The sequence below is a fragment of the Sorex araneus genome, chromosome 8 (assembly GCF_027595985.1).
Source record: "Sorex araneus isolate mSorAra2 chromosome 8, mSorAra2.pri, whole genome shotgun sequence".
Taxonomy (NCBI): domain Eukaryota; kingdom Metazoa; phylum Chordata; class Mammalia; order Eulipotyphla; family Soricidae; genus Sorex; species Sorex araneus.
The window spans coordinates 62,141,061-62,155,128 of record NC_073309.1 but is presented as its reverse complement, the minus strand read 5'-3'; the positions used below and the strand labels follow the sequence as shown (position 1 = coordinate 62,155,128).

Genomic DNA, 14,068 nt, shown 5'->3' with positions numbered 1-14,068 from the left:
CATCCCATATGGTCCCCTGAGCAGGCCAGGGGTAATTTCTGAATGCAGAGCCAGGAGTAAAAGCCCTGTGCATCGCTGGGTATGACCCAAAAAAGAAGAAAGGAAGGAAGGAGGGAGGGAGGGAGGGAGGAAGGAAGGAAGGGAGGGAGGGAGGGAGGGAGGGAGGAAGGAAGGAAGGAAGGAAGGAAGGAAGGAAGGAAGGAAGGAAGGAAGGAAGGAAGGAAGGAAGGAAGGAAGGGAGGGAGGGAGGGAGGGAGGGAGGGAGGGAGGGAGGGAGGAAGGGAGGGAGGAAGGGTAAAGATAAACTTGGAGTGACAGGAGCAGTTTAATGATAGTAATTCCTGTCCAATTTCATCATCATTCCTACCCCATAGACATAATGTGCATTCTGGTTTGAGACTATTATTTTGAAAACAAAGAACACAACCTAATGCATAAAATTGCTAATATAAAATGAAGCCTATCTAGGACACATCTTATTGTACTCTTAAAAAAATAGAAATCATCTGTATTTGATTTATATTTAAATGGTAGAAAATTTTTTGAAAAGTTAAGGACCTTTCCAGATAGAGATAAATATATTCTGGTACTCATTTTTTTAATACTCTAATCTTAGAGATTACCAACACAAGGCATCTTTTTCAAAGACATAAGGCAACAAGACATTTGAGCAGCTACTTTTTAACACACCAGAGCGCCCTTTTCTCCAGACTGTCCTTCTTTTCCAGGATGGCCCTGCATTAAAACAAATGAAACAAGTTTTAAATCAGATGGTCAGAGGCAATATTAGCAGCATAATTTTTGAGGAAAAGAGGTTTGAGTCACATCTAGCAGTCTTCGAAGGCTAGTCCTGACTGTGTAGAAGTTACTCTTAGAAAACCTTAAAGGACCCTGTGGTTCTGGAGAAGGAATCTGGGTTAGAAACATTCAAACAAGGAAGTTCCTTAACCTGTCCTATCTCTCTCTGACCCCATATTAATGCAGCCAACCCTGGTTCAATTCCCAGCATCCTATATGGTCCCCAGAGCACCGCCAGGAGTAATTCCTGAGTACATGAGCCAAGAGCCACATCACACCCCTGTGCAATGTTGGGTGTGACCCAAAAAGCAAAATAAATAAATGAATGGATAAATAAATAAATAAATAATACGATCTTTTGAGGTTTTGCTTAATTTTCAGAGTAAATTAAACATTTTGCACCAGCGTCATTTTAGATAATACTGAAAACTGACATTAAAAATGTTAATACCTCTATTGATAGGGCCCAAACAAACATCAATAGTACTGACAAACTACTGAGAATTAGAACTTCATCAGAACTCTACTCAAAAAGTTTTGCATATTAGTTCTCAAAAATGGGAGAAAGAAATTTGAAAAAAAAAATTAAACCACATGAAGACACATAGTGTTTTTGGTTTTTTGCTTGTTTGTTTTCTTTTTGACAGTTGCTGCTGAAACTGTGCACAGGGCGGCACCTGTGAATGCTCTGGGGATTGGAGATCAGAGTCACTCCCAGTGACCTGGAAACTCCAAACAATGCTTGGGAATAATACATTTATTACACCACTTACAAATCTGTAAGCCAATTTGCCAGGAGATGAAGGATCATGAAGAAATATAGATTCTAACCTAGACCACCAGAATGAGTTTGTACAAGGACTGTTGAAAGTTTATTAAAAATTTTGCAATATGAAAGCAGTATGATGAAATGATAGACAATAAACATTATTATCACAATTTTCTCTTATCACTGACATAATATCTTTTAAAACATGTAAAATCCATATGTGGAGAGGATAATGTATAGAAAGGTTATGAACAGAAAATATTACATACAGGAGGACCATCAGCACCGGGAAGTCCAGCAAGACCTGATTTGCCTTGTGGTCCCTAACAGAGAAAAATAAACATTTTAAAGGCTAGAAATAATAAAAAGTTTAACTCTATATGCAGGCATATACCATTAATAAAATTCTTAGGTCACTCTTTTATCTTTAAACAAATATTAAAATGACATGTAATATAAATACAATCTATGTGGATAAAGCCACATTTATTAGGAAGCAAATATATTTGAGGTATTTTAGAATATTTCATATATATTTTTAAAATTGAAAACAATTATTATATATCTTAAAGACAGAGATTTCAGCATATTTTGTTCAAATATGCGTTACTTTAATATAGCCTTGCACACCAAAAAGAAAAGAGAAGTAATATAGCTCAGAAATATATGATTTATATAATTGATAGGTAAATGTGGGATAATACTATCAGTTACATTAATGACACAATAACATAAGGTACAAATTAACATGAAACACCAATAGCAATTAAAATATTTTCAAATGAGTTGAAGTGTTGTCATTCATAGAAAAGATAGAAAAAGAAATGCATTATTTTGATGTCAGAATATACAACATGAAACTGGCAAATCATACCAAATTCAACACCGATTATTCTTACTGGTCAAGTTACCAACCAGAATGTAGAAACAACGTAAAGAACTAGGATATACCATAAGTGTAACTGCTGAACACTGTTTAGGGTCTTTTTTTTTTTTTCCATTATTTCTTTAGCACATCTAGGGTTGCTAAGGGATCACTCCAGGAGAAACTTGGCAACTGCATTGGATTTTAGGGATCAAATTCATGTCAGTCACAGACAAAGCAAGCACAGACTCACTCTATTATGGCTACAGCCTCCAGTTTAGAGATTTTCTATTTTGAGTGTATTGAAAAAAAGCATGTGTATTTAAAATGATAGAATAAAATTTTACAAAAATTCCACACTCAAAAAAAGTTTCACACTCAAGTCTTTAAGGAACACAAAAATATTATATAAAATTTAAGAATTAAGCAATTCAGGTGTTGTAACTGGATGACTGCATCTCATTTATAGTATTTAAAAGTTTTAATTCCCTTAACTCTGAAGCCAAATTCAGCCATTAATATTATGTTTGAACTACCCTATAACACCAAGTTTTTCTAATTTTAACATCTTCTTTAATCATGTTTTACTTTATAATTTCTGAAAGGAGTAACTTTGTATTATGCTACTATATGTGTTTTAGGCATCATTCACAACCAACCTGTTAATTAATTAAGTTAAATTAATTAATCAACTAAGATCACCAATGACAGTTGAATTGTCTCCTTTACCACATAATTATCCCCTTTTTCCTTCTAATAATCTCCATTTGCCTTTTCTCTTGTAATCATTAATTGGTCTGATAGTACAAAGGTTCATTTTTGTTTTATATAATTTATCTATTTTCTGTATTTGAGTGAAATCAATGATGTATGTCTTTCTCCTTATTTTACTAAAAATAAAACCGTCTAAGTCCATCCATGTTGCTGCCAATGGTAAAAAATAATTTTATTCCATTCTATATAAATATATGCCATATTGTTATTCATTTATTACTCAACAGACACAGAGATTATCCCAATTTTGGGGGGTGAGGTGGGTTGGGACACACTTGGCAATATTCAGAGTTTACTCCTGACTCTGCACCAGGGAATTATTCATGGCAATACTTGGGGAACTATATGGGATTCGAGGAACTGAGCTGGGTAGGTCACATGCCAGGAGAGCACTCCATCCTCTGTACTATATCCCCACCCCAGTGTTACAATTTTTAACTATTAGAAAGCTGCAATAAAAGTAGGAGATTTAGTTTTTGATATATACATATATGTATTATGTATGTATACACACATTATATGTATATGTACATATGTAACTTATTTGTTTAGAGGGGGATCTCCATACTCCTTTGGATAACAGCTGTACCAGTCTACATCCTCACCAACAGCAGATAGGGATATTCTTCCCTGCACATCCTCGTCAACACCTGCTATTTCTTATTTTGAATAATAGTCCTCTTCAGCAGCACGATACTGCAATGCTGCTTCAATTTGAATTTTCCCTATAATAAGAGATGAATATCTATTTATGTGCCTATTGATCATCTGTATGCTTTTTGAAGACCTAATATCTCAAATCCTATCCACTATTAAAATTTTGTTGTTGGGGTTTAATCATTGTTATCAATTGTTTGCATAATATCGATATTTAACCTTGTAAGGTATTTTATGTGCAAGCATCCCCTTCAGTACAATGAATTTTCATTTTGATGCATTTTTGTCATGTGAACTATACATATTTTCATATTTGCTCATTTTTTCTGAGTTTGTAAGTGTCAGTATTAAGAGGTACAAAGTGCCATAGCACACCACACCCCACATACTAGAGAAGTTCTAAAATCCTTTCAACACTGTTTTTGATTATACTTACTTTAGTTTCCTTCCTTGTTGAAGTAAAGTCCTGGAATGTTGGTTTTATAGTCAGCTAGTTTTTGTTTCATTTTTTGGCTTTATTTTTTTTGTTTTTTCATTTTTGGCTTTATTTTTTTGGTTTGGAGCCACTGGCTCTGCACTCAAGAATCACTGGTGGTGCTCAGGGAACCATACAGGATCACAGTACCAGACATAGACTGGCCACATGCAAAGCAAGTGCCTTGGCTACTGTCCTATTTCTCAGTTCCTCAAATGAGTTTCTTGGGCAGATGTCTAAAAGTATGCTGCATATCTTTTCATCTATATGCATATGACTTCAGGTCTTCCACTTTTAGTTGCTTTTGTATATGGAATTAAGTAGTTTAGAAATGCTACCAATCTGTAAATTTACTGACAGACCAATGGAGTTAAAATGAAATTTCATAGAGTAAAATTGAACCTCAATAAGGTTGTCTTTAAAAAAACTATCTTCATAGAAATCAACAAATGAAAGAAAAGGATATTAAAAAGAACCAGCTAACAATGCATAGTAATTGCAAGAGACAAGAATGATTGCTTTAGAAATCTGGTAGAGGAGATCAAGAAAAAAAAAAGACATCTTCTTAATTAAAGATTTATCCTTATTTCGATCCAGACATTGAGTTATTAACAAGGATATTACTTGCCATTTATACATAAAAAGTGTGGCAATGATAACTTCAAATCTTTCTCTTAATCAGATCTTGTTGGGAACCTTTTATCTCAGCAAACTTAATTACAATTTTTAAAGAATGGGAAATAAGTGATCAAATCAGAATCAAAATAAAGAGAAAACATTCATAACATTACATTTCTGAAATCAATACATCTGAGAATGTTACATTTGGAAGTTATTCAAGTGAAAACTGAAAACTTTTATCAGTTACATATTAGAGATGTATGAATGACATAACACAAAGTACTCAAGTGGTTTAAGTCAAAGATTAATTCCATGTGTACTAAATCATCTTATCATGTCAAAAACAGAGGTAGGCCTTAGCATACCTAAGGTAGACAACTCAAACTTTTCACCATCAATATTAGAACAGAATAACTTACCTTTTCACCAGGAGGACCAATTGGACCTTGAGGACCAGGAAGTCCCTATTTTAAAAGAGTTTTTCCATATGTCAGAAATAATATCAGGGAGATGCATATTTATCATCATAAACTATGACTACTTTATTTCACATGAAATAAGTTAGGGAAATATCCATAAAGCTCCCATATTCACATAGGAGATCTGGGACACTGTCAGGAGTTTCACAGGCCACTCTTTTGCAATGGGACTATAATCGGATTCCTTGTGGAACTCCACTGCACGTGCCATCATTAGCCCTGGCATTCTGTGGCAACTGAATGATACATTTTTAAAACTCTGGGAATTCTACTAATTTTTTAAAATGATTCTACTAATTTTACACTATAAACATTTTAGCCTTACGTGGAAAACTCAATGGCTATTAGTTTTAATATGAAAGATACCATCACAGCTTGAAATGAAATCCCATTTCAAGGGATTGTGATGGTACAAACTTACTTGAGGTCCAGGGTTGCCCTGCTGCCCTGGAGGTCCGGGCTCCCCTTGAGGGCCCTGTCACAGACAAATACAGAGAACCTTTACAGAACTATTTCCCATCATGTGCTTTATTTTCTAGTCTTAGTTGAATATCACTCTTAAACCAGTTCTCAGTCTAGGATAACTTACAAAATACTAATATTTGCATTACAAAATGCTAATATTAGTATTATAATTATTACAAGTATTTGATAGTAACACTACTACAATATTACTAGTTACTAATAAGTTACTATCAATATATCATTAATAATCAGTAATACTATTACAACAACTAATCCAACAAAATATTGATATTAGCATTAGATCATATTATTTTAAAATGTTGTAAATAATTAGCCACAGAAGTGGCTCATTTTAGAATTAGCCACAAAAGTGGTCTGTTAGCACTCAGACTACAGAAGTAATTTACTCTTAGAAAATTCTAGAATTTTATTTTATTATATGGAATTAGCTACAAAAGTAGTTTTTAAGCAATCAGGCCTAAGAAGCAATTTACGTTTAGAAAATTCTACGAACCATGTTTCCTTTTGGTCCAGGGGGTCCATCTATACCAGCAATGCCCTTCAAAGAAGAAAAGAAAAGTGTGCTTATAAGTTGTGAAGCTGCAAAAGAAACATTAAAGGCAAATCTAATAGCATGATCTTTACTAAATCAGATACCAAAAAATCAAGCATTTTAGGATTTAATGGCAAGATCTAGAATTTTCTATACATGTTCACATTTAAGAATTAATAATCATTGCATCGAAGACAGTATTTATTAATGTTGGCAGCATTTTTCAGGCTGTATTGGCAATATAACATAAATAATAAAATACAGGTAAATTAAAAGATATATGAAAGTAGGTGGTAGTTAAGAAGTGTTTGGACAAAGCGATCAGCAGGATCATTATGTCTTAAAGTTGAACAACACTCTGAAGTCTCGCTTTCGGCTAAAGACTCTATGGTCTCCAGTATTTAAAGTCAGTTAACAACCTTTTTTAAGAAAATCTAAACCATTTTCTGCAATACATACAGGTTGCCCTGTGGGTCCTGGTGTTCCTCTGGGTCCCAGCAAACCTCTTGGGCCCTAGAAAAAAAGAATGTAAAGAATGTAAAGAAAGATTTGAAAGAATTTATCTTTTCAACAAATACTTTAAAAAATACCTCATCCTCTATTAAAAACTTTGATGCAATATTCAAAACAAAATAGGGTGTGAGTGCCAGAGAGAAAGCACAGCAAGCAGAGAGCTTGCCATGCTGTGCAACAGACACTGCTGGGGATCCTGAGATCTTAGATTGGTCTCCTGAGTTCACCAGGAATAAACCTGAAGAACTACCAGGTGTTGTCAAAAATAAATATGCAAATATATATATAATATTGCCCTACATGTCTCAACAGACTGAGATGCTGTATAAAATCAAAAGATTACTGGAAAAGAACGAAAATGAGGACACGAGTTACCAGAACTTATGGGACACAGCAAAAGCTGTGTTAAGAGGAAAGTTTTTAGCTCTAAAAGCATTCCTCAGGAAGAAAGAGCAAGCCCACATAAGTAACCTAACCTTGAGAATGACCAACAAAGGAAGCCCAACGGGGACAGGAGAAAGGAACTAATAAAACTCAGAGCCGAAATTAACAAGATGGAAACCCAAAAAACAATCCAAAAGATCAATGAAACCAAGAGCTGGTTTTTTGAGAAAATAAACAATATCAATAAACCTCTAGCAAAAATCACAAAGAAAGAGAGAGAAAACCCTAATAAACCAAATCAGAAATGAAAACCACAGAAACTACAGAAATTCAAAGGATTCTCAGAGATTACTTTGAGAATCTTTATGCCCAAAAGAAGAAAATCTTGAGGAAATGGAAAATTTCCTGGATTCCTACAGACTCATGAGGCTGAACCAAGAAGACCTGGAATACCTGAACAGACCTATCACCGACAAGCAAATTGAAACGGTAATAAAAAGTTCCCAGGAACACAAAAGTCCTGGCCCAGATGGATTCACCAGTGAACTTTTCCAAATCTTTAAAGAGAACTTATTCCCAATCCTCTTTAAGCTTTTCCAGGAAATTGAAGAATCAGAAACACTTCCAAGCAGTTTCTATAAAGCAAATATCACCCTGAAACCAAAACCAGACAATATATCACAATGAATATCAGAGGTCAATATCCCTGATGAACACAGACGCAAAGATCCTCAATAAAATCCTAGCAAACAGAATCCAACCACTCATCAAAAAAGATCATACACCATGACCAAGCAGGATTCATTCCAGGGATGCAAGAATGGTATAACATTCACAAGTCAGTCAACATAATCCATCACATCAATAAACGAAATAATAAAAACCATATGATCTTATCAATAGACGCAAAGAAAGCATTTGACAAGATTCAACACCAATTTATGATGAAAACTCTCAGCGAAATGGAAACTGAAGGAACTTTCCTCAATACAGTCAAGTCCATCTACCATAGGCCCACGGCAAGCACTCTCAATGGGGAAAAACTGAAAGCCTTCCCTCTAAGATCGGGCACAAGACAAGGTTGCCCGCTTTCGCCAATCCTATTCAGTATAGTACTGGAAGTCCTGGCTATAGCAGTTAGACAAGAAAAAGATATCACGGGCATACAGATAGGAAAGGAAGAGGTCAAGTTATCACTATTTGCAGACGGTATGATACTATACTTAGAAAACCCTAAAGACTCTACTACAGAAAACTCCTAGAAACAATACATCAATCTAGTAAAGTGGCACGCTAACAAAATCAACACCCAAAAGTCCATGGCTTTCTTATACACAAATAATAAAAAATAAAGAGACATCAAAAAAATATCCCGTTCCCAATAGTACCTCAGAAAATCAAGCATCTCAGAATCAGCTTACTAAAGAGGTGAAGGGCTTATCCAAGATAAATTAAAAACCACTACTTCAAGAAATAAAAGAGTACACTAGGAAATGGAGACACATCCCCTGCTCTTGGATAGGGAGGATTAACATTATCAAAATGACAATACTGCCCAAAGCACTATACAAATTTAATGCGGTCCCTATCAGGATACCCAGGACATTTTTCAAAGAAATAGACAAAACACTCCTGAAATTCACATGGAACAATAAACACCCACAAATAGCTAATGCAATCCTTGGGAAAAAAGAAGATGGGTGGCATCACCTTCCCCAACCTAAACTCTACTACAAAGCAGTAGTAATTAAAACAGCATGGTATTGGGATAAAAACAGACCTGCAGACCAATGGAACAGAGTTGAATACCCTGTCACAAACCCCAAATTTGGCCACTTGATCTTTGACAAGGGAATAAGAAATGTGAAGTGGAACAAGTAAAGCCTCTTTGACAATTGGTCCTAGGAAAACTGGATAGCTACTAACACAAAAATGAACTCTGACCTTTGTCTAACGCTAAGCAAAAAAGTCAGATCAAAGTGATTTAAATACCTCAATATCAGGCATGAATCCATAGAGTATATGGAGAAAAATGTAGGTAGAAGCCTCCAAGACATTGAAGCTAAAAACATCTTTAAGGATGAAACAGCACTGACCATGCAAGTGGAAGCAAACATAAACAAATGGGACTACATCAAACTAAGAAGTTTCTGCACTTCAAAAGAAACAGTGACCAAAATACAGAAAGAGCCCACAGAATAGGAAAGAATATTTACCCAATACCCATCTGAGAAGGGATTAATATCCAGGGATATTAATATACAAGACACTAGTGGAATTGTACAAGAAAATTACCTCTAACCCCATCAAAAATGGGGAGAAGAAATGAAAAGAAGCTTCCTCAAAAAAAGAAATTAAAGTGACTAAAAGGCACATGAAAAAATGTTCCAAATTGCTAGTCATCAGGGAGATGCAAATCAAAATAACAATGAAATATCATCTCACACCACAGAGACTGGCACACATTCAAAAGGACAGAAGCAAACAGTGCTGATGTGGATGTGGGGAAGAGGGGACGCTCTTTCACTGTTGGTTGGAATTCTGACTGGTCCAGCCTTTCTGGAAAATGATATGGACAGTGCTTCAAAAACTAGAAATTGAGCTTCCATATGACCCCACAATACCACTTCTGGGAATATAACCAGAGGATTCAAAAAAGCACAGTAGAAATGACATCTGCACCTATATGTTCATTGCGGCTCTGTTCACATTAACCAAAATCTGGAAACAACCCAAGTTCCCTAAAACAGATAACTGGTTAAAGAAACTTTGGTACATTTACACAATGGAATCTATGCAGTTGTTAGGAGAGATGAATTCATGAAATTTGCTTCTAAGTGGATGGACATAGTGAGAATCATGCTAAGTGAAATGAGTCAAAAGAGAAGGACAGACATAGAAGGACTGCACTCATTTGTGGAATATAAAATAACATGAGACAGACACCCAAGGACAGTAAACACAAGGGCCAGGAATATGCCCCTTAGCTGGAAGCCTGCCTCATGAGCTAGGGGAGAACGCAGCTGGAATAAGAAGGGATCACAAAGTCAATGATGGCTGGATGATTTGTTCGGGATGGGAGATGTGTGCTGAAAGTAGATAACGGACCAAACATGATGGCTTCTCGGTATCTGTATTGCAAACCATAATGCCCAAAAGTAGAGAGAGAGTATGGGGGGAATTGTCTGCCATGGAGGCAAGAGGAGGACTGGGATGGGGGAGATATTGGGGTCACTGGGGTTGGAGACTGTGCACTGGTGGAAGGATGAGTATTTGGTCATTGCATGATTGAAACTCAAGACATGAAAGCTTGTAACTGTATTATTGGTGATTCAATAATAAAAATTTTAAAAATAATAATAAAGCTAAAATAAAATAGCATTTATTTTTTTGTTTGCTTGTTTGTTTTGACCACACCTGGCATCTCTCTGGGATTACTCCTGGCTCTGCTCTAAGGGATCACTCTTGATGGTGCTCTGGGAACTCTATGGGATGCCATGAATCAAACATAGGTTGGCCACATGAATAAAAGTGTCTTACATGCTGGACTATCATAAGCTCCACAAGTATAATTTTTATGTAACACAAATAGCTAGTGTTTATGTCATTTAAAAAAGATAATGTATAATAAAAGGTCTTTAGTACATAAAAATTGTGGATGTTTGTGTCTTTAAATTTGCAAATTAATCACTTGAGTGCTTCTGAGCATAGGGAATAATTTAACATTTCAATTATATCAGTTTCATGTCATCTCTCATTTGAGTGGTAATGCTGGATGTTATTAAATCTTAAATTCAGATAGACTATACAAATAGAAGAGATCTGATTCTCACTTGTATCACTTATTTCACAAGGTAAATTCCACCATGAGAGAAATTCATTGCAGTGGAATAAAAAAAAACAAAACAGGAAGATAACTATATATACAAATTACAGAAACCCACTTTCAATTTTTAGGGAATCACTCCTGGCAGTGCCCAGGGATTTATATGTACTGTAGGTAATCAAACCAGTAAATGTGTGCAAGGCAAAGGTCTTTGCCCCGGGGCTAGAGCAATAGCACAGCAGGTAGGGCATTTGCCTTGCACAAGGCAGACCCGGGTTTGATTCCCAGCATCCCTTATGGTCCTCTGAGCACCGTTAGGAGTAATTCCTGAGTGCAGAGCCAGGAGTAACCCCTGTGCATTGTCGGTGTGACCCAAAAAGAAAAAAAAATTCAGGAAAAAAATAAAGAAAAGGTCGTTGCCCCTAAGTTAGTTCCAACCCTTAGTTTCACTTTTGACTTTCACTTTTTCATTCACATATTTACCACTGTCATGTTTGTTTTCATTATGCCATTTTCTATTTGACTATTGGTAATTAATAACAATACTTTTTTCATTTTTTTTAATTTTGGGGGACTGGAGTGGTATCACAGTTGGTAGGGTGCTTGCCTTGCACTCGGCAAAATAAGTAAATAAATAACTATTTCCACATAACTAATGCCTTTCTTCCGCCCTCCCAGCTTGAATCTTTCCCCTCTTCTCCACTAATAGAAAGGCAACACAATCATCACCTTCTCATACTGACTTGAGCTGTAATGACTTGAGCAGACAGCTCTATTAGGTGGCAAAGAAATACTGAAATTAGGAGTCCTGTAGCCGACTAAGATTTTTGTAAACTAGCTTCCAGTCTCCTCATTAGTAAATCCAGTGGAAATGAAAGATAAAATCTGGTGCTTTTCATTCTTCTATCAGACATCAGTGCCAAATTTTCTATCTTTCTTCTGATAGTAAGAATCATTTATCCTAAACCCACGCAGAAATGGTATAAATATTGTCAATATTTTGAAGGAAATAAAATAAATAGTAAAAGATAGATAAAATTTGGGCTTCAAATATGCTATAATTCTCTCTCTCTTTTTTTTTTTGTTTTTTGGGTCACACCTGGAGTGCACAGGGGTTACTTCTGGCTCATGCACTCAGGAATTACTCCTGGCGGGGCTCAGTGGACCATATGGGATGCTGGTAATCAAACCCGGGTCAGCTGCATGTAAGACAAATGCCCTACCTACTGTGCTATCGCTCCAGCCCCTGTAATTCTCATTTTTAATTCAATTGTCTGAATGTTTCTCTACAACAAAAGAGCTCATTGTATTATTTTAATTTTTTAATACTTGTTTTTGTAGGTAAGATTATAATAGCCATCTGAATTTATAATAAAAGTTATAGGTGATGCAAAATTACTATTCCTCCAAAACATGGTTTTATTTATTTATTTATTTTTTAAAAAAAGGAAGTTGCTTACAGCTTCACCTGGAAGACCTCTTGGTCCAATTTCTCCATCTTCTCCCTGTCATTGACAGAAGAATGAAAGACTGATGAAATCAGATGGCAGATTATTTCAATATGGTTTTGATCAGTCATAGTATCACATGGCTTTTAATAGAAATGAAAGAAGTTTAATGTACCCTTTTCCCATCATCACCAGGCAGACCAGGAGGACCTTGGGGTCCACGTTCACCCTGCAAAAGAAATACAAATATGATTGCATGTGAAATAAAACCTAAGTTTAAAAGTTCTATCCTACAGATCTCCCTAAAATATAACAGAATACTTGGCAGGAAAAATTTGCACTTTATTTGCTCTCCTAAGAGTATAGGAATATAATATTGTAGTTATTATTACACATCAGTGTATGAAGGCAAGTAAAGTATATAAACAGAAAGAATTACACTACACTTCTGAAATTTTATAATATTGTAAAAAATGATATGTCAATAAAAAGATACAAAACACTTTAATAAAATGTCTAAAGTAATTCTCAGGTATGTAATTATTATAAGGTAAATGCTTAGAGAACAACTTAGCTGATTCTTTGAAATATAGATAATCTTTGGTGATTTTAATTAATTTCATACTTTTCTTCTAAAATCTATATTGAACTATGAAAGCATAACTCTGGAAGATTTAGAGAATGCTGTATTATAAAACAACAAATATTTATATTTACAGTGAATGGTGAACACATTTAAATATGTTGCTATCTGTTAATGTTTCAGTATTTTTCTTTAATTTATGAGATTTATGGAGGGGATGAGCCACACTTGGCAATACTCAGAGATCAGTTGTGACAGTGCTCTGGTTATCACAGGCATGCTGGGATCACGCCTGAGTCAAATGCATGCCAGGCACCAGCCTTAGTCCTATTTCTATGGCCCTCATTTGTCTTTCGATTTTTTGGTTCCAATTTTAGAAAACCTCCTAAAGTTTGTCTTATCTTATTCTTAATTACCAGAAAAGAGAAATGTAAATATCCAAAGGTAACTGTTATTTTTTAGTGTATGGACTTCCTTTTTGCTCGATAGCCTACTAAAATTAACCACTAGCATGATGGTTTGCTTAATCTTAACAAATGTAAAGCTCTTGCATTTTAATCAAAAACTCAAATTATCATGGGGCTGAAGTGATAGCAAAGCGGGTAGGGCATTTGCCTTGCACGCGGCCGACCCGAGTTCGAGTCCCAGCATCCCATATGGTCCCCTGAGCACCGCCAGGTGTAATTCTTGAGTGCATGAACCAGGAGTAATCCCTGTGCACCACCAGATGTGACCCAAAAAACAAAAAAATTAAACCTCAAATTATCACAAAGAAATTTGTTTTGCCTAAATTAGTTACCTAAAACACAGTGTCCAGAGTATTACCATATTGATAACAAACTACCCTCTCTTTTGAGA

General features: G+C 35.5%; 1 protein-coding gene across 1 annotated transcript in view; it reads right to left on the bottom strand.

The window, feature by feature from the left end:
- Positions 1 to 14,068, bottom strand: part of COL11A1 (collagen type XI alpha 1 chain) — a 214,953-nt gene that overhangs the window by 117,922 nt on the left and 82,963 nt on the right. Inside the window, exons 19-26 of the mRNA XM_004614663.2 lie at positions 12,803 to 12,856; positions 12,640 to 12,684; positions 6,916 to 6,969; positions 6,418 to 6,462; positions 5,860 to 5,913; positions 5,379 to 5,423; positions 1,837 to 1,890; positions 691 to 735 (exon numbers count right to left, since the gene is read on the bottom strand). Coding sequence (XP_004614720.1) covers positions 691 to 735; positions 1,837 to 1,890; positions 5,379 to 5,423; positions 5,860 to 5,913; positions 6,418 to 6,462; positions 6,916 to 6,969; positions 12,640 to 12,684; positions 12,803 to 12,856 — 396 coding nt within the window. The remainder of the gene's footprint in view (positions 1 to 690; positions 736 to 1,836; positions 1,891 to 5,378; positions 5,424 to 5,859; positions 5,914 to 6,417; positions 6,463 to 6,915; positions 6,970 to 12,639; positions 12,685 to 12,802; positions 12,857 to 14,068) is intronic.